Source organism: Schistocerca americana, chromosome 3, assembly GCF_021461395.2.
Source record: "Schistocerca americana isolate TAMUIC-IGC-003095 chromosome 3, iqSchAmer2.1, whole genome shotgun sequence".
Taxonomy (NCBI): domain Eukaryota; kingdom Metazoa; phylum Arthropoda; class Insecta; order Orthoptera; family Acrididae; genus Schistocerca; species Schistocerca americana.
In genome coordinates, this window is record NC_060121.1 from 828,853,377 (window position 1) to 828,880,721 (window position 27,345).

The 27,345-nt window shown below is 42.6% G+C and overlaps 1 protein-coding gene across 1 annotated transcript in view; it reads left to right on the forward strand.

Annotated features, from left to right (window-relative positions):
* LOC124605202 (kazrin) overlaps nt 1-27,345 on the forward strand; it is a 1,111,833-nt gene that overhangs the window by 923,938 nt on the left and 160,550 nt on the right. Inside the window, exons 9-10 of the mRNA XM_047136736.1 lie at nt 15,076-15,098; nt 15,159-15,391. Coding sequence (XP_046992692.1) covers nt 15,076-15,098; nt 15,159-15,391 — 256 coding nt within the window. The remainder of the gene's footprint in view (nt 1-15,075; nt 15,099-15,158; nt 15,392-27,345) is intronic.

Below are 27,345 nucleotides of genomic sequence, written 5' to 3' on the forward strand. Positions count from 1 at the left end.
GTTCTGTATTTCTACCTCTGATGCACCTTCACAGAAGGGAACGTCTAGAGAGGAGTCATCAACATGCCTCCTGGACGGTCGAAGAGTGAGCCAATGTTGTTTTCACAGGTGAGTCCCGATTTAGTCTAGAGAGTGATTCTCAATGGATTCGCATCTGGAGAAAACGTGGAACACAATTTCTGGGCCCAAACATTGTGGAAAGACACCGATATCGAGGAGGATCCCTAACGGTATGAGCAAGGTTATGTTTGCCATTCGAACCCCTCTTCATGAAACTGTGCAAGTGAATCGGCAGGTATCTGACGAAAGATTGGGACATGTTCTGCGGTTGTTGCGAGGTGCTGTGGGCCCAGATTTCATACTGATGGACGATGATGCTCGACCTCATAGGGCACGTTTAGTTGATGTTTTCTTGAACATGGAAGATATTGCACGCATGACGTGGGCTGCTCGCACTCCTGATTTGAATCCCATAGAGCATGTCTGTGATGTACTAGGGAGATGGCTTGCATCAACCGACCACTCTCCAGGACTGCAAGCAGTCTGCAGGAAGAATGGGCGCAAATGCCTCAACATGAGGCTGATGACATTTACAGCATGCCCAGTCGTTGTCAAGCCTGTATTGCTGCCAGGGGTGGTCACATCCCATACTGAGCACATTAACCAGTTGTCAGAATGCGTGTGCAAATCCGTTAAATAAGAAAAAAAACGAAGAAAATTTTTGTAGGAGTTGTTTACGTTCTGTATTCTTTACATTGTTTCTACTTTACTATCACCTATTTGCACTGTTTTGGGGCAAAATAAACGGAACCTCGTAAAATTTTCGTTTGTTGTTCTAATTTTGGACACCAATGTATAATGTGGTCATCAATGAGACCTGCCCACACACTAACAGCAAAGTGATGTTGGTGGCCTCGGGTTATGTCAAGGACTGAGCGACCCCTCCCGCCAGAGGTACTCCCTCGGGCATGGGTGTGTGTGTTGTTCTTAGCATAAGTTAGTTTAAGTAGTGTGTAAGTCTAGGGACAGTTGATCCGAGCAGTTTGTTCCCTTAGGAGTCCACACACATTTGAACATTTGGTGTCCTCGGATATGCAGCGAGTGAGGATTTTCTTCCGTCCAAAGATGGTTGTTTTCTGATGTTGAACGTGCCATCCCAGGTAAATGTGAACTCATCACAAAACAGGATACGTTGTAAGAAGAAAGGATCCTGCCTACTTTGTTAAAGCAGCCGTTGGCAAAAGATGACATGACGAGGAAACTCATCCTCAGGCTTTGCATGAGCCTTCTGGAGTCTGTATGGATGAAGGTGCTCATCGTGCAGAATATGCCATTCACCCTCATGGCGTGTGCTGCTGCTCAGGCGCTCGTGGAAGGCTGCTCTGCGGAACGCTGACATATAGCTTCCTCATACTGTGGTTGTCCAGTGTGGTGACTGTTAAGACGTAAGCCTCTCAAGTCTTGCAAACATTATGTGGGATGGAGACACCTGTTGGGGTAACGTTCTTCACAGAGCTGACGTGCCTTCCTTGTATTCCCTTGGGCTCCCCTGTACACAAGAAGTATTTCAGTGTACTCTGCAGTTGCATGACTGCCAATGTTCATTCCAGTTTTACGATAGCCACACAGACTAATAGCTACGTACAGTATGGAACAACGGAATGCAAGACAGTACTGCACTCTACCATTCACTGTGGAGTGCTGTGTGTGTCATGTAACAAAGGAAGCAGTGCCACTGATAAGACGCAGTGCGCACTCTGCTGCTGGTCCGTATTGGTTTGTTTACCTAAGCTCCCATTTCGGAGGCCTTAGCACGTCAACAGTCTGAGAGCGATTGCAAAATACCTTGTCTCCTTTACTCCTTGCATAGATTCTGTAGAGTAAACTGCCTACTTACAAAAATTATATAAGTTGCTGAATCTGCGTAGATAAAATTGCAGGAAGGCAATTTTGCAGTAGGAAGGGGCAGCTTTGGCAGTCTGCCAGGGCCCCAGGATTACCTCGGTACGGTTCAGGAGCGAGAAACGGTATTTGGAAGTTCTGCCTATAAAGCATGGCCGGCGACATCTCACTCCTCCATGTCGTTGTCAGATAATTAATTCGCCAACGTCGGTTCTTTCATTTTCAAATCTTTTTAATGTTCTTCTGCATTGTTGTCTGTAGTACTTGTCGTTCAGCTGCTCTTCTACAAATGGATTTCATTGGCGACTGCCAAGTATCTGAGCGACAGCGGCACACGTTTCCTCTGGCGTTTTCTTACGTCTGCCTTCGAAACAGCCGGAAACAAAAGCATGTTTCTCCCATTCAAACATGGTTGCTTTACGAGATAGGCCTTTGCCAGAGTGATCTCGGAATAGGTTCACACACAAAAATGGTTCAAACGGCTCTGAGCACTACGGGACTTAATATATGAGGTCATCAGTCCCCTAGAACTTAGAACTACTTAAACCTAACTAACCTAAGGACATCACACACATCCAGGCCCGAGGCAGGATTCGAATCTGCGACCGTAGCAGTCGCGCGGTTCTGGACTGTGGCACCTAGAACTGCTCGGCCACCGCGGCCAGCGGTTTTCGCACACACACGCACGCACACACACACACACACACACACACACACACACACATACATACATGCGTCTAATTGCTTCTCGACCATGTAACTGTGTCCGCTCACATCAACCATGGCTTCACCATTGAAACATTACAGTCCATAGGATCGCCGGTGCCAAGGCAGTGTTCTACAATAGCAGATTTGCCTGGATGATCTGATCAATATATGACATGCTACAACTGCAAGGAATACGAAAAACACCCGCATTACGCAAACTAAGTTCATCCTTTTCGGATCCTAAAAGAGTCCTAATCTTAGATGGTGGTCGAAAAGCACATTTCACATCATGCTTCGGCCAAACATGACTAGTCTTGTTGGAAATGCTTATTGCATGAGGCAAAAAGGCCATCGACTCTGGTGCCATCTCTGTATTACTCTCACTCACCCAGCTCGCTATTTAGGTGGGCGCCAACAAAATATTTTCGCATTCGGAGGAGAGGATCCTGTCGCAACGAAAAACGCCTTTGTTTTAATGATAGCCACCCGAGTTTGCCTATCATATCCGCTGCACCCACTCGCCTATTTCGCAATAATACAAAAATAGCTTCCATTCTTTGAACATTTTCGATGTCCTCCTTCAGTCCTATCTGATGCGCATCCCACACCGCGCAGCAATACTTCAAAAGAGGACAGACAAGCGTAGTGTAGGCAGTTTCTTTAGCATATTTGTTGCATCTTCTAAGAGTTCTGATCTATTGGCGCATAGTACTTTGAACTGCACCTACGTCCGGGTCTACGGTTCGATTTGTCGAGCAACACATGCATCCCTCTTAATTATTCATTCTACAATGCTGGCCGTTAAAATTGCAACACCAAGAAGGTGGCACGCAACATACGTAAAACTGGGATGGAATGTATTATATGATTGGATATGCAAATGGTTAGCGTTTCAGAACAGCCGAACTAAGAAGCGAGGTGTAATGCCATCCACATTTTGTGTAAAGGAAAGATAACGGAGTGCATTTCTCATTCGGAAATCACATTTACATGTTGGCTATGCGAGAAGATCGTGTGATGCCTTGTGTAAGAAGCAGTATGTGTCGGAATTCGACAGACAGGATCGTGGGCTGTCGAAATTGTGGTTTATCGTTTCGCGCCATTGCTCGCATTTGTGGGTATCCCACGACAGTCGTGATAAAATGCAGTCGATTAGTTAAGGAGGGCCCTACTGGACGCCATACAGGACCTCAATGCCCGTCGCTATTAGCGCCCTAGAGAACAGAAATATTATTCGCTCAGCCATGCAGAATTGTACAGCCACGCAAACTGAAATGGGCCAGTTTGCAGCAAGACAGTTGTACCAATGGATACTGTGTGAAGATGGTATCTGTTCTTTCGGGCAGGCGTTGATATATCAATGGGGACCGTTGAAAATGTGCGCCTCGACCGGGACTCGAACCTGGGATCTCCTGCTTACATGGCAGACGCTCTATCCATGTGAGCCACCGAGGGCACAGAAGGTAGTGCGACTGCAGGGATTTATCCCTTGCACGCTCCCCCTGAGACCCACATTCCCAACTTAATGTCCACACACTACATTCGTAGTGCCCCTGCTCACTACACTCATTATTCGCGGAAGACAATCTTACCGAGTCCCATAAGAGCCCGAAAGAACAGATACCATCTTCCTATAGTTAAGGCTAACCGCCCATTGACCTTCTTCTTCTGTGCTGGATGCACACACATTGCCCGAACTCTTACGGGACTAGGTAAGATTGTCTTCCGCGAGTAATGAGTGTAGTGGGCAGGGGCACTAAGAATGTAGTGTGTGGACATTAAGTTTGGAATGTGGGTCACACGGGGAGCGTGCAAGGGATAAATCCCTGCAGTCGCAGTATCCTCTGCATCCTCGGCGGCTCAGATGGATAGAGCGTCTGCCATGTAAACAAGAGAACCCGGGTCGGGGCACACATTTTCGACTGTCCCCATTGATGTATATCAACGCCTGTCGACAGCTTAGGGTCTTGATTTAATTATCATTTCACATGGATACTGCGTCTAAGTTTGGAGCACCACTGACAGTCAACATGGCCTATTGTGCCAACTTCCCTTGACGTGGCAACATAGAGAGGCGCGCAGACATTGGTGCTCCCAACGCCAATACTCGGCAACACGTCGTCTTTTCAGACGAACACCAACTCTACGCAATCAGTCACAATGGACATGTGGAGGATTCGAAAAGAATGAACGTAGCCAGGTTACTTTTGTCATTGTCTTACAGCCCCAGCACCTAGCATGATGGTACTGGGTGCCATGGGGTATACATCACGACCATCTTTGGTTCACATATTCCATAAATTGAACAGCAGGCATTATTACACTACTGACATGCTAAGCCCAGTGGCTGTACCTTAACTTCTAAGTCCTCACGACGTTGTCTTTCAACAAGATAACCCAAGTACGTACATTGCCTGTGCTGTCCTGTCGTAACTGTTGTCTTGCTGAGCTCATTCTGCAGATCTCTCACCCACTTAAAAACTCTGGACACGGATTGCCTAGAGAGAGCCTAGCCACCACTCACCAGCCACTTCGATTGATAAATTCTGGCACTGAACTGAAGCAGCATATGGGAAGTGGCTGTAAAATAATGGGACTTAAGCTGTAAAGGATTTTATTTAAAAAAAACATACATATTTAGTGATTGTCACCCTCAATATATTCCCCGCCTCTGTCCCTACAAGGCTCCATTTGAATTTTCCATTGATAGAAAGAGTGCTGGAAATCTTCATCTGCGTGCTCCTTGACGATGCGTGCCCCTTTTCCTTCCACTGCTTCAACGGACTGTAATTTGTTTCCTTTTAATGCAGATTTCACATTAGGGAATAAATAAAACTCATATAGTGCTAGGTCAGGGGAATAAGGTGGGTGTTCTAACATTGGGATGCTGTACTTCGCTAAAAGCCTCTTAAAAGACAATGCGATGTGAGCCGGTTCGTTGTCTTGATGCAGAGACCATGAATCGTTTTCCCACAGTTCGGGTCGTGTTTACTTTTTTTTTTCCTTTTTCTTGTTTTCTCACGGAGCTGAGCAACGAACCTCAAGGTATCAGTGATGGCTAATAGTTTGACCTTCAGGAACCTAGTGAAGAAATGCAGTTCCTTGAATATAAAAAAAAAAAAAATTCAGCACAACTTTGACTCTTGATTTGTTCGTTCGAGTTTTTTTTCGCTCTCGGTAAAGTTGGATTTGTGCTTAATTTCCCTGTCGTAAGTGAAAACCCAAGATTCGTCACATGTTATCACTATTTCCAAGAAATTAGTATCATTTTCAATGGTATTCAAAGTACCAATACAAACATTTTCTTTCTGTTCGATCGTGAGAATTTTCGGCACCAGTTTCACACACACTTTTCTCATGTTAAACTGCTTACGAAAAATTTTCCTTACAAGTTCTTCGTCAGTTCTTACAGCGCCAGCAATCGATCGAATACTCAACCGACGATCAGATCGAATCAGATTACCTACATTTTCGATATTTTCATCCGTTTTTGATGTTAAAGGGCTTCCTGGGCGTGAGTCATCTTCAGCATCTTCTCGGCCATCTGGAAAACGCAATGCTACACTACTGGCCATTAAAGTTGCTACACCACGAAGCTGACGTGCTGCAGACGCGAAATTTAACTGACAGGAAGAGGATGCTGTGATATGCAAATGATTAGCTTTTCAGAGCATTCACACAAGGTTGGCGCCGGTGGCGATACCTACAACGTGCTGACATGAGGAAAGTTTCCAACCGATTTCTCATATACAAACAGCAGTTGACCGGCGTTGCCTGGTGAAACGTTGCTGTGATGCCTGGTGTAAGAAGGACAAATGCGTACCATCAAGTTACCGACTTTGATAAAGGTCGGATTATAGCCTATCGCGATTGCGGTTTATAGTATCGCGGCATTACTGCTCGCGTTGGTCGAGATCCAATGACTGTTAGCACAATATGGAATCGGTGGGTTCAGGAGGGTAATACGAAACGCCGTGCTGGATCCCAACGGCCTCGTATCACTAGCAGTCGAGATGACAGGCATCTTATCCGCATGGCTGTAACGGATCGTGCAGCCACGTCTCGATCCCTGAGTCAACAGATGGGGACGTTTGCAAGACAACAACCATCTGCACGAATAGTTCGACGACGTTTGCAGCAGCATGGGCTATCAGCTCGGAGACCATGGCTGCATCACAGACAGGAGCGCCTGCGATGGTGTACTCAACGACGAACCTGAGTGCACGAATGGCAAAACGTCATTTTTCCGGATAAATCTAGGTTCTGTTTACAGCATCATGATAGTAACATCCGTGTTTGGCGACATCGCGGTGAACGCACATTAGAAGCGTGTATTCGTCATCGCCATACTGGCGTATCACCCGGCGTGATGGTATGGAGCGCCATTGGTTCGACTGCTGCCCTGGCCAGCACATTCTCCAGATCTCTCACCAATTGAAAACGTCTGGTCAATGGTGGCCGAGCAACTGGCTCGTCACAATACGCCAGTCACTAATCTTGATGAATGCGGTATCGTGTTGAAGCTGCATGGGCAGCTGTACCTGTTCACGCCATCCAAGCTCTGTTTGACTCAATGCCCAGGCGTATCAAGGCCGTTATTACGGCCAGAGGCGGTTGTTCTAGATATTGATTTCTCGGGAGCTATACACCCAAATTGCGTGAAAATGTAATCACATGTCAGTTCTAGTATAATATATTTGTCCAATGAATAGCCGTTTATCATCTGCATATCTTCTTGGTGTAGCAATTTCAATGGCCAGTAGTGTAGAGCCACTGAAGAAGTGACGTATGTGATAAACAGTCTTCAACATACACTTCCTTTAGAAAAGACAGGTTTCAGTAGCAGTTTTTCCAAGTTTCATGTGAAACTTTACGACAGTTCGTTGCTCTGTTATTACACTTACCATTTTTCCAGCAAAGAAAAAAAAAGGAAATTACACAAATGAAGGCCACGGCCACACTGATTTGTCTACGAATATTGCAGATGCCGAATTCGACCGACAAGGCATCACGCTTCACAGCTATTAGTCGTTCATTTTCGATGCATGCGTACTTATTGTGTTACAGTACCAGTCCCTATACTTAGATTAGATTAGTACTTGTTCCATAGATCATGAATACGACACTTCGTAATGATGTGGAACGTGTCAGGTTAATAAAAGGTGTCTATACAAGATATTACATTACACAAAATATTACATGACACTTAATATTTTTAATTTTTTTGTGAGTTTGGGGAAATTACTCACTTACTATATCCAAAAATTCATCTAATGAGTAGAAGGAGTTGCCATTAAGAAATTCTTTTAATTTCCTTTTAAATGCTGTATGGCTATCTGTCAGACTTTTGATGCTATTAGGTAAGTGATCAAAGACTTTTGTGGCAGCATAATTCACCCCCTTCTGAGCCAAAGTTAAATTTAACCATGAGTAGTGAAGATCATTCTTTCTTCTAGTGTTGTAGCCATGTACACTGCTATTACTTTTGAATTCGTTCGGATTGTTAATAACAAATTTCATAAGTGATTTTATACTTACTTACTTATCGCGAATGGACCCAGAAGGATCACGCAAAGCTTTCTGACGTCGTTTCTTCCATACTTCTTTCATTCGTTCTCCATGTTTTCTTTTTCTTTCTTCTGTCCATTTTGTTCCTGGTCTCTTTAGTGCTTCCTTCTCCGACAATACAATCCACTTTTCCACCTTATTTCTAAAAGTTTTTCTATCTTTGACATCTTTAAGTTCAATATTTGCTTTTTGTAAATCTAATTTTACTTGGCTAATCCATGGTGTTGTTGACTTGACTTTTTCTATGTAAGTGAGAATTCTGTTGGTGAGTCGTGTGGGGGGAAGTCTAGTGACATGTCCATAAAATTTTAATCTTCGCCTTCTTATGTCTGCTGCCAGGTTTGATATAGTTTCTGTGGTTCTTCTTGATTGTATCCGGTATCCTTCTTCTGTTAATTTTGGACCTAAAATCTTTCTCATAATTTTGCGTTCTTCTTTTAGTATTTTTTCTAAATCACATTTTGTGTGGAGTGTGAGCGTTTCACTAGCATATAGTGCTGCTGGCTTAATTACTGCGCAGTAGTGTCTGATTTTTGTGTTCGAGGAGATGCATTTTTTATTGTATATTTCATGTGTCATACCATATGCTCTCTTCATTTTCTGTTGTCTGATCTTCTGTGCAACTTTCTCTCCTCCGGTTGGCTCCAAAATTTCACCTAGGTATTTAAAATGTTTTACTCTATTTATTTTTCCATATTTTGTGTTCAAACTGTGTATATGGAATTTCGTACAGAAAAATTCTGTCTTTTGAAACGAAATTTGTAAACCTACTTTATCCGCGCATTCCTTAAGGATCTCTATTTGTTTGGTGGCGATTTCTTCATCATCTGCAAGTATGGCCAAGTCGTCCGCGAATGCTAAACAAGATATCTCCACGTTGTCTTTGGTTCTACCAAGATGGATTGGTTTCCAGTAGGATTGATTTTTTAATTCTTTTTCCCATTCCTTAATGACTTTATCCAGGACTATATTAAACAGAAGTGGAGATAGCCCGTCACCTTGACGTACTCCAGTTTTTATGAGAAAAGGTTCAGAGATTTCTCCCCTGAATTTAACTTTAGATACAGTGTCTGTCAGTGATTCTTTGATAAGCCTTAGTGTTTTGGAGTCAAGTCCAAGTTCCTCTAAAATGTTAAACAAAGATTGCCGGTCAATTGAGTCATAGGCTTTCTTAAAATCTACAAATGTACAAATTATTGGGGCATTTCTAATTGCTTTGTGTTTTAATATTGTCTTTAAATTAAATATTTGTTCTATGCATGAGCGACCGGGGCGGAAGCCTGCTTGATAATCACCAATTTGGCGTTCCAGCTGCTCTTGTGTTCTTTTCAGCAGGCATGTTGAGAGAATTTTGTAGGTGACTTGTAAAAGTGAGATTCCCCTGTAGTTATTGACATTTGTTCTGTCTCCTTTTTTATGTAACGGGTGAATAAGGGCACATTTCCAATCCTCTGGTAATTTTTCTGTTTCCCATATTTTTGTTATTATTTTTGTGAGCTGTTGCAACGTCTTTGGTCCTAGGTTTTTTAATAGCTCTGCAACAATGCCATTTTCGCCAGATGTTCTATTATTTTTTAAGTTTTTAATGTGACATTTGATTTCTTCCTGTGTTGGTGGTAATGAATCCGGTTGAGCGTTGGCACTGATTTCTTTGGGAAACCTTAAACTAGGTTCTGGGCAATTTAGTAGGTTAGAAAAATATTGAGCCAATACTTGACAGTTTTCCTGGTTTGTTAGGGCTAATTTACCATCTGGTTTTCTGAAACATAAATTTTGAGGGATATATCCTCGTATTTTATCTGCGAAAGTTCTGTAGAAGTCTCTTGTATTATAGTTTTGGAAATTTTCTTCTATGGCATCCAGTTGTGCCTTTGTGTACTTCCTTTTTGCTTGCCTAATAGATTTTGAAACCTGTTTTCTAACCTCGTTAAATAAATGTAGACTTTCTTGTGATTTTTTACTGTTATATTCTTGAAATGCCTTTTTTCTCCTTTCCAATGCATTTTCACAGTCTGAATCCCACCAAGAGTGTTTGAATATCTTTTTCAAGGGAATAGTTTCCTTAGCTATTCGCGTGATTTTAGAATGAAATTCTTCCCATGTGTTTGCCTTTTCCTTCTCCCATTCTTCTTTTACTTTAGATTCTTTAATCTTCTTGGTGTCATATTTCTGTTTTCTTCTGATGACTTCTTCGTGCTGTAAACTTGATTTTAATTCTAGTTAGGTAATGGTCTGAATCAATGTTTGCTCCTCTGCGTACTTGGACGTCGTAAATTTCTTTTTGTACTGGGTATGAAATCGCCACATGATCTATTTGAAACTCGCCAATTTGTTGTATAGGAGATCTCCATGTCTTTTGTTTTCTTGGACATTTTCTTAGAGATGTTGACATTATCTTCAGGTTATTCTGCTTACATAGTTCGACGAGCCTTGTACCATTTTTATTGGTAAATTTATGTGCAGAATATTTGCCTACGGTTTTTTGGTGGATTTTCTCTCTACCAATTTGGGCATTAAAATCGCCGAGTAGAACTTTTGTATCATCTTTTGGAATCTTGGCCATTATATTCTCCAAATTTTCCCAGAACTTTTCTGTTTCTATGGGGTTTTTTTTGTTGTCTAGGTTTGTGGGAGCATGAACATTAACCATTGTGTATGTTTTGTTGGCACATTGTAAGCTCATCGTCATTATCCTATTATTTACCGGAGTAACTTCCTTGATGGAGCTGAGCACGCTCTTGTGTATGATAAACGCCATCCCGAGATGGGGGGCTCCTCTTCCGATTCGTTTATCCGTCTTGCTCTTAAAGATGCGATAGTTGCCATAATCTGATGTTTCTTCATCTGTAAAACGTGTCTCCTGTAAAGCTAGTATTACTATCTTTTGCTTTTCAAGTTCTGTTGTAAGGTTTAGAAGTTTTCCTGGTTGGATTAATGTATTTATGTTAAAGGTTCCAATGTATGTAGGTGTTTTAAGTGGAAGTTTGCCAGAGAGCTCCGACTTTCTCTGATGTAATCGTGTAAGTCCAGGTTCCCCAGAATCCGAATTCCTGGTTGCCATCTGTTGATGGGTGGATTGGTTACCACCTGGGGTAATGTTGTTATTACTTGCACGAGTCATACTTGCTTGTAATCAAGTTGGTCCAGTGTTTCCACTGGGTGTTTAGAACCAGGGATTGTTAGTTCCTGGCGCATTTTATATATATATATATATATATATATATATAGGCTACAGTGAAGATCTCTGGCTCTTTAAATAAGTGTCTGCAGGATGATCTTGGATGGGCTCGAGCAATTATTCTGATTACACGCTTTTGTGCAATGAACACTCTTTTACTCAATGATGAGTTACCCCACACTATGATGCCATACGAAAGAAGAGAATGAAAATAGGCGTGGTAAGCTAATTTACTCAGATGTATATAGCCAAAATTTGCAATGACCCTAATAGCATAAGTAGCTGAACTCAAACGTTTCAGCAGATCCTCAGTGTGTTTTTTCCAGTTCAACCACTCATCAATGCATACACCTAGAAATTTTGAATATTCTACCTTAGCTACCGATTTCTGATCGAAGTCTATATTTATTAAGGGTGTCATTCCATTTACTGTGTGGAACTGTATATACTGTGTTTTTTCAAAGTTTAATGAGAGCCCATTTGCAGAGAACCGCTTAATGATTTTCTGAAAAACATCGTTTACAATTTCATCAGTTAATTCTTGTCTGTTGGGTGTGATAGCTATACTCGTATCATCGGCAAAAAGTACCAGCTTTGCATCTTCATGAATATAGAATGGCAAGTCATTAATATATATTAAGAACAGCAGAGGACCCAAGACCGAACCTTGCGGCACCCCATTCTTGATTGTTCGCCAGTTTGAGAAATCACCAGTTTTTTTGCGTATTATGTGAACTGCTTATTTCAACTTTCTGCACTCTTCCAGTTAGGTATGATTTAAACCATTTGAGCACTGTCCCATTCATACCACAGTACTTGAGCTTATCTAGAAGTATTCCATGATTTACACAATCAAAGGCCTTTGATAGATCACAAAAAATCCCAACGGGTGACTTCCGGTTACTCAGAGCATTTAATATTTCATTAGTGAAAGTATATATAGCATTTTCCGTTGAAAAACCATTCTGGAAACCAAACTGACATTTCGTTAAAACTTTATTTTTACTAAGGTGTGAAGCTACTCTACAATGCATTACTTTTCCAGGAATTTTGGATAAGGCAGTCAGAAGAGAGATTGGGCGGTAGTTGTTGACATCAGACGTATCCCCTTTTTTATGCAGTGATTTAACAATGGCATACTTCAGTCTATCTGAGAAAATACCCTGCTTCAGAGAGCTATTACATATGTGGCTAAGAATCCCACTTATTTCTTGGGAACAAGCTTTTATTAACCTGCTGGAAATGCCATCAGTTCCATGTGAGCTTTTATTCTTGAGAGAGTTTATTATCTTCCTAATTTCAGAAGGAGAGGTGGGTGGAATTTCAATTGTGTCAAATGGTGTGGGTAAGGCCTCTTCCGTTAACTGCCTTGCTTCTTGTAATGAACATTTAGATCCTATTTTCTCTACAACATTTAAAAAATGATTACTCAAAATGTTTTCGACTTCCAGCTTGTTGTTTATCAAGTTTCCATTCACTTTGATGGTGATGCCTTCATCCTGTACTCTTGGTTGCCCTGTCTCACTTGTAATAATATTCCAAATTGCTTTGATTTTGTTATCAATTGCCACGCCTCATACCTGTCATCCGAGCTCAGTTCAAGCTGATGTCCAGCCGGTTACGAGGCGTTCTTGGTGCCAGAGGTGGAAGCTGTGTGCTAAAGTTCGCACCAAATCACTTACAATCGTACGTACTTTCTACTGTACTGTAAATGCACAATAAGTAAAATTTCGTTACTTGCTATCGCTTCTGGTGTAGCAATTGTAGTGGCCAACAGCGTACTTTTTACACCGGATGATCAAAAAGTCAGTATAAATTTGAAAACTGAATAAATCGCTGAATAATGTAGATAGAGAGGTACAAATTGACACTCATGCTTGGAATGACATAGAGTTTTATTAGAAACAAAAAAATACAAACCTTCAAAAAATGTCCCACACTGCTACCGTGACGGGTGAGAGGTACGCCGATATGTTACAGAATCGAATCATCCCCAGCCTGGCTGATAAACATCTGCTGGAACGTACGATGTAAATGCAGGATGGCGCTCCACCCCATATTACTAGAAGGGTGAAAGATCTCTTGCGCGCGTCGTTTGGTGATGATCGTGTGCTCAGCCGACACTTTCGTCATGCTTGGCCTCCGAGGTCCCCAGACCGAAGTCCGTGCAATTATTGGCTTTGTGGTTACCTGAAGTCGCAAGTGTATCGTGATCGACCGACATCTTTAGAGATGCTGAAAGACAGCACCCGACGCCAATGCCTCACCATAACTCCGGACATGCTTTACAGTGCTGTTCACAACATTATTCCTCGACTACAGTTATTGTTGAGGAATGATGGTGGACATGTTTAGCATTTCCTGCAAAGAACATCATCTAGAAACAAAAAAATACAAACGTTCAAAAAATGTCCCACAGATCAGAATAGCAATAATTAGCATAACAAAGTAAGACAAAGCAAAGATGATGTTATTTACAGGAAATGCTCAATATGTCCACCATCATTCCTCAACAATAACTGTAGTCGAGGAGTAATGTTGTGAACAGCACTGTAAAGCATGTCGGAGTTATGGTGAGGCATTGGCGTCGGGTGTTGTCTTTCAGCATCCCTAGAGATCCAGAATGAGATTTTCACTCTGCAGTGGAGTGTTCGCTGATATGAAACTTCCTGGCAGATTTAAACTGTGTGCCGGATCGAGACTCGAACTCGGGACCTTTGCCTTTCGCGGGCAAGTGCTCTACGATCTAAGCATCCCAATCACGACTCACGCCCCGTCCTCACAGCTTTACTTCTGCCAGTACCTCGTCTCCCACCTTCCGAACTTTACAGAAGCTCTCCTGCGAACCCTGCAGAACTAGCACTCCTGAAAGAAAGGATATTGCGTGACATAGCTTAGCCACAGCCTGAGGGATGTAAAGCTGTGAGGACGGGGCGTGAGTCGTGATTGGGTATCTCAGATGGTAGAGCACTTGCCCGCGAAAGGCAAAGGTCCCGCGTTCGAGTCTCGGTCCGGCACACAGTTTTAATCTGCCAGGAAGTTTCATATCAACGCACACTCTGCTGCAGAGTGAAAATCCCATTCTGGAAACATCCCCCAGGCTGTGGCTAAGCCACGTCTCCGCAATATCCTTTCTTTCAGGAGTGCTAGTTCTGCAGGGTCCGCAGGAGAGCTTCTGTAAAGTTTGTAAGGTGGGAGACGAGATACTGGGAGAAGTAAGGCTGTGAGGACGGGGCGTGAGTCGTGCTTGGGTAGCTCAGTTGGTAGAGCACTTTCCCGCGAAAGGCAAAGGTCCCGAGTTCGAGTCTCGGTCCGGCACACAGTGTTAATCTGCCAGGAAGTTCCATCCCTAGAGATGTCGGTCGGTCACGATACACTTGCGACTTCAGGTAACCCAAAAGCCAATAATCGCACGGACTGAGGTCTGGAGACCTGGGAGGCCAAGCATGGCGAAAGTGGCGATTGAGCACACGATCATCACCAAACGACGCGCGCAAGAGATCTTTCACGCGTCTAGCAATATGAGGTGATTCTAATAAAACCCCATGTCATTCCAAGCATGTGTGTCAATTTGTACCTCTCTATCTACATTATTCCGTGGTTTGTTAAATTTTCAAATTTATACTGACTTTTTGATCACCCGGTATATCCAGAGCAGGCACTCACTTCACTGATTGGATCTACGGAACACGATGAGTGGACTGGTGTGACGACCGCAGGCTCGTCGGCAGCTGGCGACCGTGCAGGGCGGCGGCGCCGTGGTGCTGGCGGGCGGCGGCGGGCCGGGCAGCGGGGGCGGCAGCGGGGGCAGCGGCGGCGGCGGCGGCTGCCTGTCCGACCAGGAGAGCCTGGCCTCCATGTCGCTGTCGGCGTCGCGCGCCAACGGCGGCCTGGCCACGCCCACCGCGGGGCTGGGCCTGCTGCCCGGAGACCGCGGCAGCTGCAGCGCGGACTCGGGCGTGCGCGGCAGCTCCGACCGCGAGTCGGGCGGCGCCACCTCGGGCGGCGGCAACCTGTCCGACTCCACCACCGACGGTCAGTACGCACGGCATTTCCCCGCACTCTCACAGAATCACCCGACCAGTGTTCAGCCACACAGTTACGACCAGTTTCTAGTTGAGACGATTACAATGCGTAGTTGACGTAGGCCGCGCGGTCCCTTTATTATTATACTGTTGATGTTGTGGTCTTCAGTCCTGAGACTGGTCTGATGCAGCTATCCGTGCTACTCTATCCTGCGCAAGCTTCTTCATCTCCCAGCACCTACTGCAGCCTACATCCTTCTGAATCTGCTTAGTGTATTCATCTCTGGGTCTCCCTCTACGATTTTACCCTCCACGCTGCCCTCCAGCACTAAATTGGTGATCACTTGATGCCTCAGAACATGTCCTACCAACCGATCCCCTCTTCTGGTCAAACTCCTCTTCTGCCACAAACTCCTCTTCTCCCCAATTCTATTCAATACCTCCTCATTAGTTATGCGATCTACCCATCTAATCTTCAGCATTCTTCTGTAGCACCACATTTCGAAAGCTTCTATTCTCTTCTTGTCTAAACTATTTATCGTCCATGTTTCACTTCCATACATGGCTACACTCCATACAAATACTTTCAGAAACGACTTCCTGACACTTACATCTATACTCGATGTTAACAAATTTCTCATCTTCCGAAACGCTTTCTTTGCCATTACCAGTCTACATTTTATATCCTCTCTACTTCGACCATCATCAGTTATTTTGCTCCGCAAATAGCAAAACTCCTTTACTACTTTCAGTGTCTCATTTCCTAATCTAATTCCCTCACAAGGGAACCTCCCCATCGCACCCCCTCAGATTTAGTTATAAGTTGGCACAGTGGATAGGCCTTGAAAAACTGAACACAGATCAATCGAGAAAACAGAAAGAAGTTGTGTGGAACTATGATAAAAATAAGCAAAATATGCTAACTGAGTAGTCCATGCGCAAGATAGGCAACATCAAGGATAATGTGAGCCCAGGAGCGCCGTGGTCCCGTGGTTAGCGTGAGCAACTTTGGAACGAGACGTGCTTGGTTCAAGTCTTCCCTCGAGTGGAAAGTTTAATTTTTTTTATTTTCGCAAAGTTATGATCTGTCCATTCGTTCATTGTCGTCTCTGTTCACTGCAATAAGTTTAGTGTCTGTGTTTTGCGATCGCACCGCAAAACCGTGCGATTAGTAGACGAAAGGACGTACCTCTCCAATGGGAACCGAAAACATTTGATCGCAAGGTCATAGGTCAACCGATTCCTCCACAGGAAAACACGTCTGATATATTCTATACGACACTGGTGACAGCATGTGCGTCACATCACAGGAATATGTTGTCGACCCACCTAACTTGTACACTTGGCGAATGGGTAAAAAGATTCTTCCACCTTGCCCGATTTAGGTTTTCTTGTGGATGTGATAATCACTCCCAAAAAAGTGATCGCATCGGATGGATGGACAGATAATAATTGTCTGAAAAAAAAAACTTTACACTCGAGGGAAGACTTGAACCCAGGACTTCTCGTTCGGCAACTGCTGACTCTAACCACAGGACCACGGCGGTCCTGAGCTCGCACTATCCTTGATGTTGCCTATCTTACGCATGGACTACTCAGTTTGTATACTTTGCTTATTTTTTCATAGTTCCACACAACTTCTTCCTGTTTTCTCGATTGGTCTGTGTTCAGTTTTTCAAGCCCTATCCACTGTGCCAACTGATAACTAAATCTGAGGGGGGTGCGATGGGGAGGTTCCCTTGTCAGCATCACCCGATTTAATTCGACTACATTCCATTATCCATGTTTTGCTTTTGTTGATGTTCATCTTATACCCTCCTTTCAAGACACTGTCCATTCCGTTCAACTGCTCTTCCAAGTCCTTTGCCCGTCTCTGACAGAATTACAATGTCATCGGCGAACCTCAAAGCTTTTATTTCTTCTCCATGGTTTTTAATACCTACTCCAAACTTTTCTTTTGTTTCCTTTACTGCTTGCTCAATATACAGATTGAACAGCATCGGGGAGAGGCTACAACCCTGCCTCACTCCCTTCCCAACCACTGCTTCCCTTTTCTTGTGGACTGGCAAGACAGACAATCCACTAGGAGGAAGCCGAAAGGCACGCGTTTAAGCTCACGCAGGCTGGCGTGAGGTCTGGAACAGGACACGGAAATGAGGCTAGTAAAAAACGTACGTAGCTTTTGGAATACTTAACTTTAATCCATAATTGGTAAACATCGCTCTTGACGGTACATGTTTTACAGCATCAATAGTAACTGGTAATGGCGCCTTGCTAGGTCGTAGCAAATGACGTAGCTGAAGGCTATGCTATCGTCTCGCAAATGAGAGCGTAATTTGTCAGTGAACCATCGCTAGCAAAGTCGGCTGTACAACTGTGGCGAGTGCTAGGAAGTGTCTCTAGACCCGCCGTGTGGCGGCGCTCGGTCTACAATCACTGATAGTGGCGACACGCGGGTCCGACGTATACTAACGGACCGCGGCCGATTGAAAGGCTACCACCTAGCAAGTGTGGTGTCTGGCAGTGACACCACACCTTTCATGTCCCTCAACTCTTATAACTGCCATCTGCTTTCTGTACAAATTGTAAATAGCCTTTCGCTCCCTGTATTTTACCCCTGCCACCTTCAGAATTTGAAAAAGAGTATTCCAGTCAACATTGTCAAAAGCTTTCTCTAAGTCTACAAATGCTAGAAACGTAGGTTTGCCTTTCCTTAATCTTTCTTCCAAGATAACTTGTAGGGTCAGTATTGCCTCACGTGTTCCGACATTTCTACGGAATCCAAACTGATCTTCCCCGAGGTCGGCTTCTACCAGTTTTTCCATTTGTCTGTAAAGAATTCGCGTTGGTATTTTGCAGCTATGACTTATTAAACTGATAGTTTGGTAATTATTATATTATTATACTGCCAGAAAAAAAATAGTACACCCACTTAGAGCTTTCCAATTCACTCAAGATTTGTTGTTGCAACGATGCATACTGAGCACATGAAATGATTACATTTACAGATCAATAGCACAAGCCGTTCTGAGGTATCAGGTATTGATTGACCCATGCTGAACCATCCATATTAGTGTGTGTACGGGTGGCATCTAGTCAATTGTACAATGGCAAATACTGCCTGGAATACCTTATGCCACACATGTTGGACCTATTCATGTGGTTCTGTAAAAGTTGTCGGTTGATGAGTTGCATAAATCACTTCTCGTCCCATCTTATCCCGGACGTACTCAGTTGTAGACAATTCCGGAGATTAGGCTGCCCGAAGAAGTTGCTGCACATCCGTATTAGTATGTGTACAGGTGGCATCTAGTCAATTGTACAATGGCGAATACTGCCTGGAATACCTTATGCCACACCTGTTGGACCTATTCATGTAGTTCTGTAAAAGTTGTCAGTTGATGAGTTGCATAACTCACTTCTCGTCCCATCTTATCCCGGACGTGCTCAGTTGTAGACAATTCCGGAGATTGTGCTGCCCGAAGAAGTTGCTGCATGTATTGTAGAACAAGTTGAGTGTGTGGGCGAGCATTATCCTGTTGGAACAACACACCGCCTTTCTGTTGCAACAATGGCAAAAGAATGGATCTAACAACATTCTGCACGTACTGAGTGCTGGTTAGCCTCCCCTCCAGAAACACCAAAGGTGAACGAGAGTTGTAACTCATTGCATTCCGACCCGTAAGGCACGGGATGGGGCCACTGTGTCTCGGACGAATTCACTCACATGCAGGTAAAATCTGCTTTCATCGCTGAAAACCACGGCGCACCATTCCGTCTCCCAAGTGATCCCCCGACAGTACAGTAAAACTATGCACGTCAATGCTGTGGCGTGATTGGAAGATGGACTAGAAGTGGGCGTGCCCATAGCCCTGCTGCTAACAACCAGTTCATGACAGTTCATGTTGACATATCTACTTGCAAGCTCTTTTATTTTTGCTGTGGTATTTGTAAGGTCTGCAACTCCTGTAGTTACAACACTATGAACCTGGCGAGTATCTGTGCTGCGCGGATGGCCACAGTCACGTCTACAGGGTGAGAATGTTCATGTCACCACCGTTACACAGCTTACGCAGCACATCGAACTTGTGTGGGAGTTCTCCAAAATGACCATCATGCCACACGTAAGTCCAGAATGTGACCCCTTTCAGGCCTGCTCAGTTGGTAGGAAGCACGTGATTGTCTCTGTGGCGTGGTTGCCTGCTTTCTTCACGCATTTGCACCACTCTGTGAATTCTGGCTATGAGCATTTCCTACCAAAGGGTAGAGACAGATGGCGCCATGGTAGCTATGCCTCTACGCCATCAGCTGGCAGACAATTCTGAAACCGTTATCAATGCATCTACTGTTCCCCAGGTAGCACATGGCATCATCAGATCAAAATCGACGTCATCTTTCCAGGTGTACTATATATATATATATATATAATAGAGGGAAACATTCCACGTGGGAAAAATATATCTAAAAACAAAGATGATGAGACTTACCAAACAAAAGCGCTGGCAGGTCGATAGACACACAAACATACACGCAAAATTCTGCTTTCGGAACCAACGGTTGCTTCATCAGGAAAGAGGGAAAGACGAAAGGATGTGGGTTTTAAGGGAGAGGGTAAGGAGTCATCCCAATCCTGGGAGCGGAAAGACTTACCTTAGGGGGAAAAAAGGACGGGTATACACTCGCACACACACACACACACACACACACACACACACACACACACATATCCATCCACACATACACAGACACAAGCAGACATTTGTAAAGGCAAATATGTAGTACACCTGGAAAGATGACGTCGATTTTGATCTGATGATGGAGAACTGCCACACAAGTTCGATGTGCTGTGTAAGCTGTGTAACGGTGGTGACATGAACATTCTCACCCTGTAGACGTGACTGTGGCCATCCGCGCAGCACAGATACTCGCCAGGTTCAGACCTTACAAATACCACAGCAAAAATAAAAGAGCTTGCAAGTAGATATGTCAACATGAACTGTCATGAACTGGTTGTTAGCAGCAGGGCTATGGGCACGCCCACCTCTAGTCCATCTTCCAATCACGCCACAGCATTGACGTGCATAGTTTTACTGTGCTGTTGGGGGATCACTTGGGAGACGGAATGGTGCGCCGTGGTTTTCAGCGATGAAAGCAGATTTTACCTGCATTCTTTTCTAACGAAGCAACCATTGGTTGAGAATTTTGCGTGTATGTTTGTGTTTGTTTTTGTGTCTATCGACCTGCCAGCGCTTTTGTTTGGTAAGTCTCATCATCTTTGTCTTTATATAATTTTTTTTGTGTCATTGGTTTACCGCACCACAACATCCTCTTCTGTGCCAGTCTCCTCATGCCAGCGTAGCACTTTCAATCCAAGTCCTCCGTTCTTTGTCGGATGTATCATGATCTCTGTCTGCTTCTACTGTTTTTGCCCTCTATGGGTCTCTGTAGTACCACAGAAGATTACTCCTTGATGAATATTACACAAGTGCCATGGTCCTATACCCTTTTCTCGTGACTTGTTTCCCACATACGAGGGTTGGGACTTTAATAGTGGCAGCTATTTAATTACAGTTTGTACAAAATAGATACGTGTTTCAAAGTTTTACTGACATTCTGCCTCTAAGCTGGTCGTAGGTTGTGTTTCAAAAATGAACAGCATAGAGACAGAAGTGATGACATTTTCTGCAGGACCTGACCATCATTTTGCAGGACAATGCTCAAGAACATACAGTGCAAGCTGTTACTGATCTGTTTGACTGATGGGGCTGCTAAGTGCTATACCACCTACTGCACTCCCCTGACTTAAGCCCTCGTAAGTTCAACTCGCTTTCTAAACTGAAGGAAACACTTCACAGCATTTGCTTCTGAACTGCTACATATTCGTCAGGCAATAGACCACACCACTTGAACTGTCAACACAACTGGCACTGCTAAGAGCATCCTACGACTTCCACATCGCTGGTAACAGGTTATACACAATGCTGGTGACTATTTTGAAGGTCAGTTAAACTTTGAAACATATATCTATTTTGTATGAGCTGTAAACAAATAGTTGCCACTATTGGAGTTCCAACCCTCATATTCATTTCCTCAGCACTTCTGCAGAGAACTTCTTCGTTTCTTATCAGTCTGAAACATAACAGTTCCCAAGGTTAGGCTCCTGTTCCTGACACTACCAAGTTAGGTATACTTGCACGAGCAAAAACATGCTTTGAAATTAGCTGACTTATGGAATATGTCCGAGAAAAACTAAAACATCTTAGAAACAGAATTCCATGCCTAATAATTTTTAAATTCTTCACCTTGGCACAACTTGAACCCAGTATACACGTACACTGTGAACTAACACTGAATACCAACATGGACATTGCACACAACACAGTTATTGATACAAGCATGAATCCAGCAGCCAGTGAGAGAAAGAGAAAGGAATGCTATTTAATTTTATATTTTAAACTCAGCACACTTCCAAGTTCATTTTAAAACCAAGCCTATTAAAGCTGCACCAATAGTGTTTGGTTAGGCAACAAAAAATTCACGAATAAAATACGCAGTCATGTGGAATATCAGACCAATTTCATAATGCAGACGTAGTCAGAAAATGCAGTTGAACTAGTTCCATTACTTTGTCTATTACATGCTCCTCAAATCTGATATTACATTTATCACTAATCTCACATCTTCTTCCCGTCAATACATTCTTTCTCTGGTTTACTTGAAAACCATATTCTGTGCTCATTAGACTGTACATTCCATCAAACAGGTCCTGTAATTCTTCTTCCCTTTCATAGACGACAGCAGTGCCACCAGAGAAACTTATCATCGATATCCTTTCACCCTGAATTTTAATCTCACTCTTGACCCTTATTTTCCTTCACTGCTCCTTCAATGTGAAGATTGAACAGTAAGGCATGAAGGCCGACTCCTTGTCTTATATATCCAAGTTGGCCTACAGCTAACTTGATCTTCCATTCTTGCTGTTCTTTGTATGTTCTTATGTATACTGTATACTGTATACTATCTATCTTTTCCCTACAGCTTATACATACACTGTTGTGCAAAACATAAGGAAAACAGTGACTTTGACATGATATTCCACTGCCAGGTAACATATCCAAAAAAACTTGGACCATACATAGAAAGAACTGCTACAGTATAGCACAGAAGATAGCTGAAAGAAATGCACAATGCAACAATCAGAAACAAACACTTTTATTCAAAGACAATAGTTGCAGTGAAGTCAAAGTGTGGGACGTGGTTCTTAATAGGGTGTGTGATCATCACGGACAGCAATGCATGCTTTGCAATGTGCTCCCACAGTGGCCACAAGGTTGGTAAGGAGTTTTTGTGGTAGGCTGTTCCATTCCTCCACCAGCACCATTGACAACTGCTCAATTGTCAGCAGTGCATGTGGATGTTCCGCAATACATCTCCCCACCACATCCACAAATGCTCGATGGTATTCAAGTCAGGGGAATCGTCAGGCCAGTCCATTCACCAAATATCCTCCTGTTCGAAGAGCTCCTCCCCCTATTCAGTTTGATGCATTTGTGCATTTTCATCCACAAAAATGAAATAAACGCCGAAATCAGACTAGAAAAGATGCACCTGGGGAAGGAGTACAGTATCACAATAATGTTAACAATGAGTGTACCACATTCAATGATTCAGAGGTCAGTGCACCCATGTAATACTACACTTCCCAACACCATAACACCTAGACCATCAACAGTATTCCTGGATGCATTACATGTTCCCACCTCTTGATGTATGGAAGTATGTCCAAAATCACTACTCAGGCTGAATTTGCTCTTCTGTGAGAAAAGCATGTGACCCAACTCCTCATTTGTCCGGTTCCTATGCTCTTGGCACCATCACAGATGATGCTACCCACATGTGGTTTTCAACAGGACACAATATACTATTCATTGGGTGAGAGACCACCCCCATGCAATTGCCATGTCACTATAGAGTGTGAGATTGTATGCTTCACAGTACTGTTAAATGTGATTGCAATTGCACCTGCTGTTTCATGTGGGGCCCCTTCTTGCCCACTGTACAGTGTAGCAGTCATCTTCTGCTGAAGTTGACTGTGATCAACCACTTCCTCTCATTCAGGCAGCAGTGCCTGTGTTTCAAAACACACCCCATGCACATGAAACAATGATACTTAGTAATACCAAATTCATGGGGTACACTCATCACACTTCACCCTCCTCACAGTTTCCCGATGATTATTCCCCTTGTGTTGTCTCTCAACCATGTTCTAATGACAAACACCACCACAGTGCAGCACAACTGTTCTCTGATTGGCACACACACACACACACACACACACACACACACACACACATACTCTGTGTCTTCTCCCATGCTTTTAACTGTCTCGGACTGCAGGGCCAGCTCAATTTGTGAGCTATAGTCACAATGATGCATGCATGGGAGACCTCTGGCAACATGCTCCCACACTTCCATTCATTTCCACCAAGAAGTTAATATATTTGTTATTACTTATATTTATAATTATTTATACTAATAATTGCTTATATATTTATAATTATCTATTTCATCCTTCGGTTTTGCAGAGTGGTGAATTTTAAACATCTTGCACCATTTTACGTTGTTGAACAATTTTTCTGTGTCAACATATCTGATGAAAATGTTATAATTTTTCATAAATCTTACCTCCACTACCACACACATTTTGAGAAATGCCAGTTCAATGCCTTTATTTTTTCTAAAGCCAAACTCATCCTCAATTTTTGGAATGTATATTAAGTTAAACTGGTATGTAAGGTGTTTGACAAATTGTCCATATCCAATCATTCACTTATAATGGGTAAAGAAAGCACTTTATTCATGTTGCAGGAGAAAGAACCTATAGCACTGTTGCCTCTGAGACTGTTGAACTGCTTGATCTGAAAACTTTTTCTTCATTACACACAATGGCACCATTCCTTCATGTCGTGTGAAAGTTGACAAGTGCATCTGGTTAATGGGGAGGTAACTGTTAATCAGTGTCTTTATGGTGTAATTATTTTTAGGGTGTAATTATGTGTTATTGATGGTCGGAAAAGGGTGAAGATGATATCCAGGGCTAGTATAAAGCCTACTTCTGTCAAATAACACCAAAGAATACTTTAACTGTAACTTGGTCCACAGCTACTATGTGCTGTCTGAATAATAACATTCTGCAATGGTGGATGTCACTGGATAAAGTAAAGCTTCCCTTTGTGTTGTGTCCTTTACTACACAGTTTCAACTGTGGAGCCAATTTCAAATGTTCACATAGTTCAACTCATCAAAATGGCTGTATGAGGTTACACTCCTAACATTCATCAAATCACACAATGTTAAAACGTAGGGGGTTGGCTGAACTTCACAATTAAAGGCTGTGCTGTAATCAACGCAAAATAAAGGGATATTTTAATCTGTCAAAGGGCCAGCCAGTGTGGCAGAATGTTATTGTTCAGTACCAAGAGGGGAGCCCATGTCTAAAAGACAAATCATCATCCCCTGCCCTCACTCCTAGAGATACAGTGGAGAGGTTTACAGTTTAATCCAGGATATGGGCGTGAAGTTTGGAGACCAGGAACCTTACATCCTCACTTCTCACCCCTTGCTAGCCAAATTATCATAGTGAAAATTTCTTCCACAATCAACATTCAAACGAAGTATGTCAAAGTTGAATGCCATCATATACTAGTATATTTGCTACCTCACCTACAGAGACATGTCCCAGAATGCAGTAGGGAATGATCTACAGTTTTTGGGCTAAGAGGTACCATATTTATTATAAGGTGAACATTGCATTATGTTCTTTGCCTCTACACCAAGGAGTAGCAAAGATACATGTACCATTAATGGACTGCATGAAAGTCTGCTATTACAAAGTGTGAGAGCCAACTGATACACTGCATAGCACTATTTCATTATTCAGACAAAGCCATTATATAAAGTCATTTTTGCATCCACCACAAACCTCATTGTCCAACAAGACTGATGTCAACTGGAATAGTTCAATGAAAACTACTCTAAAGTGTGTTCTAAACCTTTAGCGTGGAAATGATACTTGGGGTAAATGATCTGAAACTGAGTGGCATTTTTTGATAAGAAAAGCTTTATTTCAGGCAGCTTTATGTCTTAAAAAGCATTTTGAGGCACATATTTGTAAATTGTTTTTTTTTTTTTTTCATAGCAAAAATCTACCTTCCTCATCAATGTCAGTAGCACTGCCTAAAGAAACACACACTTGTCTCTAATGTGTCCACAAGTGTTTGCAGTACATGGCTTGTCAAATATGAATCATTACTCATAACCAGAACTTGCTGACTTCCATTTATATGATGCAATAGGGTGTAATGCATAGCAAGCCTGATGTAATCTACATACAAAAGTTTCACAACATGAGACATCCAAAGTGGAAGAAATACTCTGTTATGAATTAAGACTTACAGTGGATCGTTTCATTTAGACCACACAGAGTTGGCCAAAGACCTCAAGAAAGAATTGCTCTTTCAGTATTATTTGAGGATATGGTGTTGGATCATGTTGGAGAAGATTAATTATGTGAAATGCATACTTCAATGAAGATATAGTAGTGAGTATTGGTGGAATACCAGTGTGTGTAACCAATGAAGTCAAACAATAGTCCTTATTTTGAACAGTTGTTATGAGTTTAAGTTGTTGTTACAAGCTGTAGCCCATTTATGTCAATAAATAAACTAAATATTCATTTTCAGCCATGAGCTCAGTATCTCAAAGAACACAGTACAGTATTCCCCACCATCTGAATAATTTTGATCCTTAAGGTTTGGTAACCTCTTTATATGGGGGCTTTGGAGCTAACATGTGGTGCCTGTATGCATGTAAATTATGGGGAAGACCTGGAACTGAAACTTCCTCATAAATTAAAATCATTTATTGGAATAGGCTGCCACTCAGGCATTTGCTTTATGCAATAAAGAGTCTCACCAACTGAATTATCCAAGCATACTTTATCCAGAAACTGTGAGACAGCCTTTATTTCACCACAGTTTAGGTACACGTAGGTGTGGCAGCCAGATTGAAACATGTCTCGAAGCTTTCGTTGGATCACACCAAGTCCCACAACCTTGACTGTGACTAGAATCCGTGCTCTCTTGGTGATGTGCAGCATGAAAGATGAATTATGCAATGTACTGCTCTACAGATTTAACCCTAGCACCAATTGCTCACAGTATTTGTTTTATTTGTGTAATATATCTATTTGTTGGAGTGAAAAAGTAAGAATTTAGGTAGTTGTAAAAAAATATCTAAGAGTATGTGCTCTCATGGTTTTATAATTTTGTGAACTATTTAAATCTGCCTATTATATTTAATTTAAGTGCGGGCAGTTTCCCCCTCCCCCACCCCCTTAGACATTGGTGAGACAACTTTTCTCATTAAAATATATCACAATATGTCAGAAAGAAATGCAGTTTCGGACTGTTGGTATTGCTGTATCGTGTTGCCATTGTTATTTTGAAATAAATCTCTTTTGTTGTTTGAGCAGTTGTACATTACTCGCAGTTCTAATAAAACGTCTCATCAGCATCAGAGGTTTCTCACATATGAAGAGGTGTCAGCTATAATAAATGAAGCAAGTGAAGGTGATGAAAGTGATCCAGAAGAAGATGATATGGTTGTGACATACCATAGTGACACAGCAATTGAAAATGAGTCAAGTTCACAGAGTTAATCCCCTGATGAACAGCATGCAACTGCTTCCAGCATTACTGTTACAGCAAAAAGTGGTAGGGAATATATTACTGCACCTCCAAGCCAAGTATGCAGGTCAGTACAAAATATAGTGAAGGCTTGACCTCTAGTGTGTTAAAATATTTCAAAAAGTTTATAACTCTTGAAATAATGAAGATTATCGTGGACTATACAAACCAAGAAGCTCATAATAAGAACTTAAAACTTACAACCATTGAAGAAATG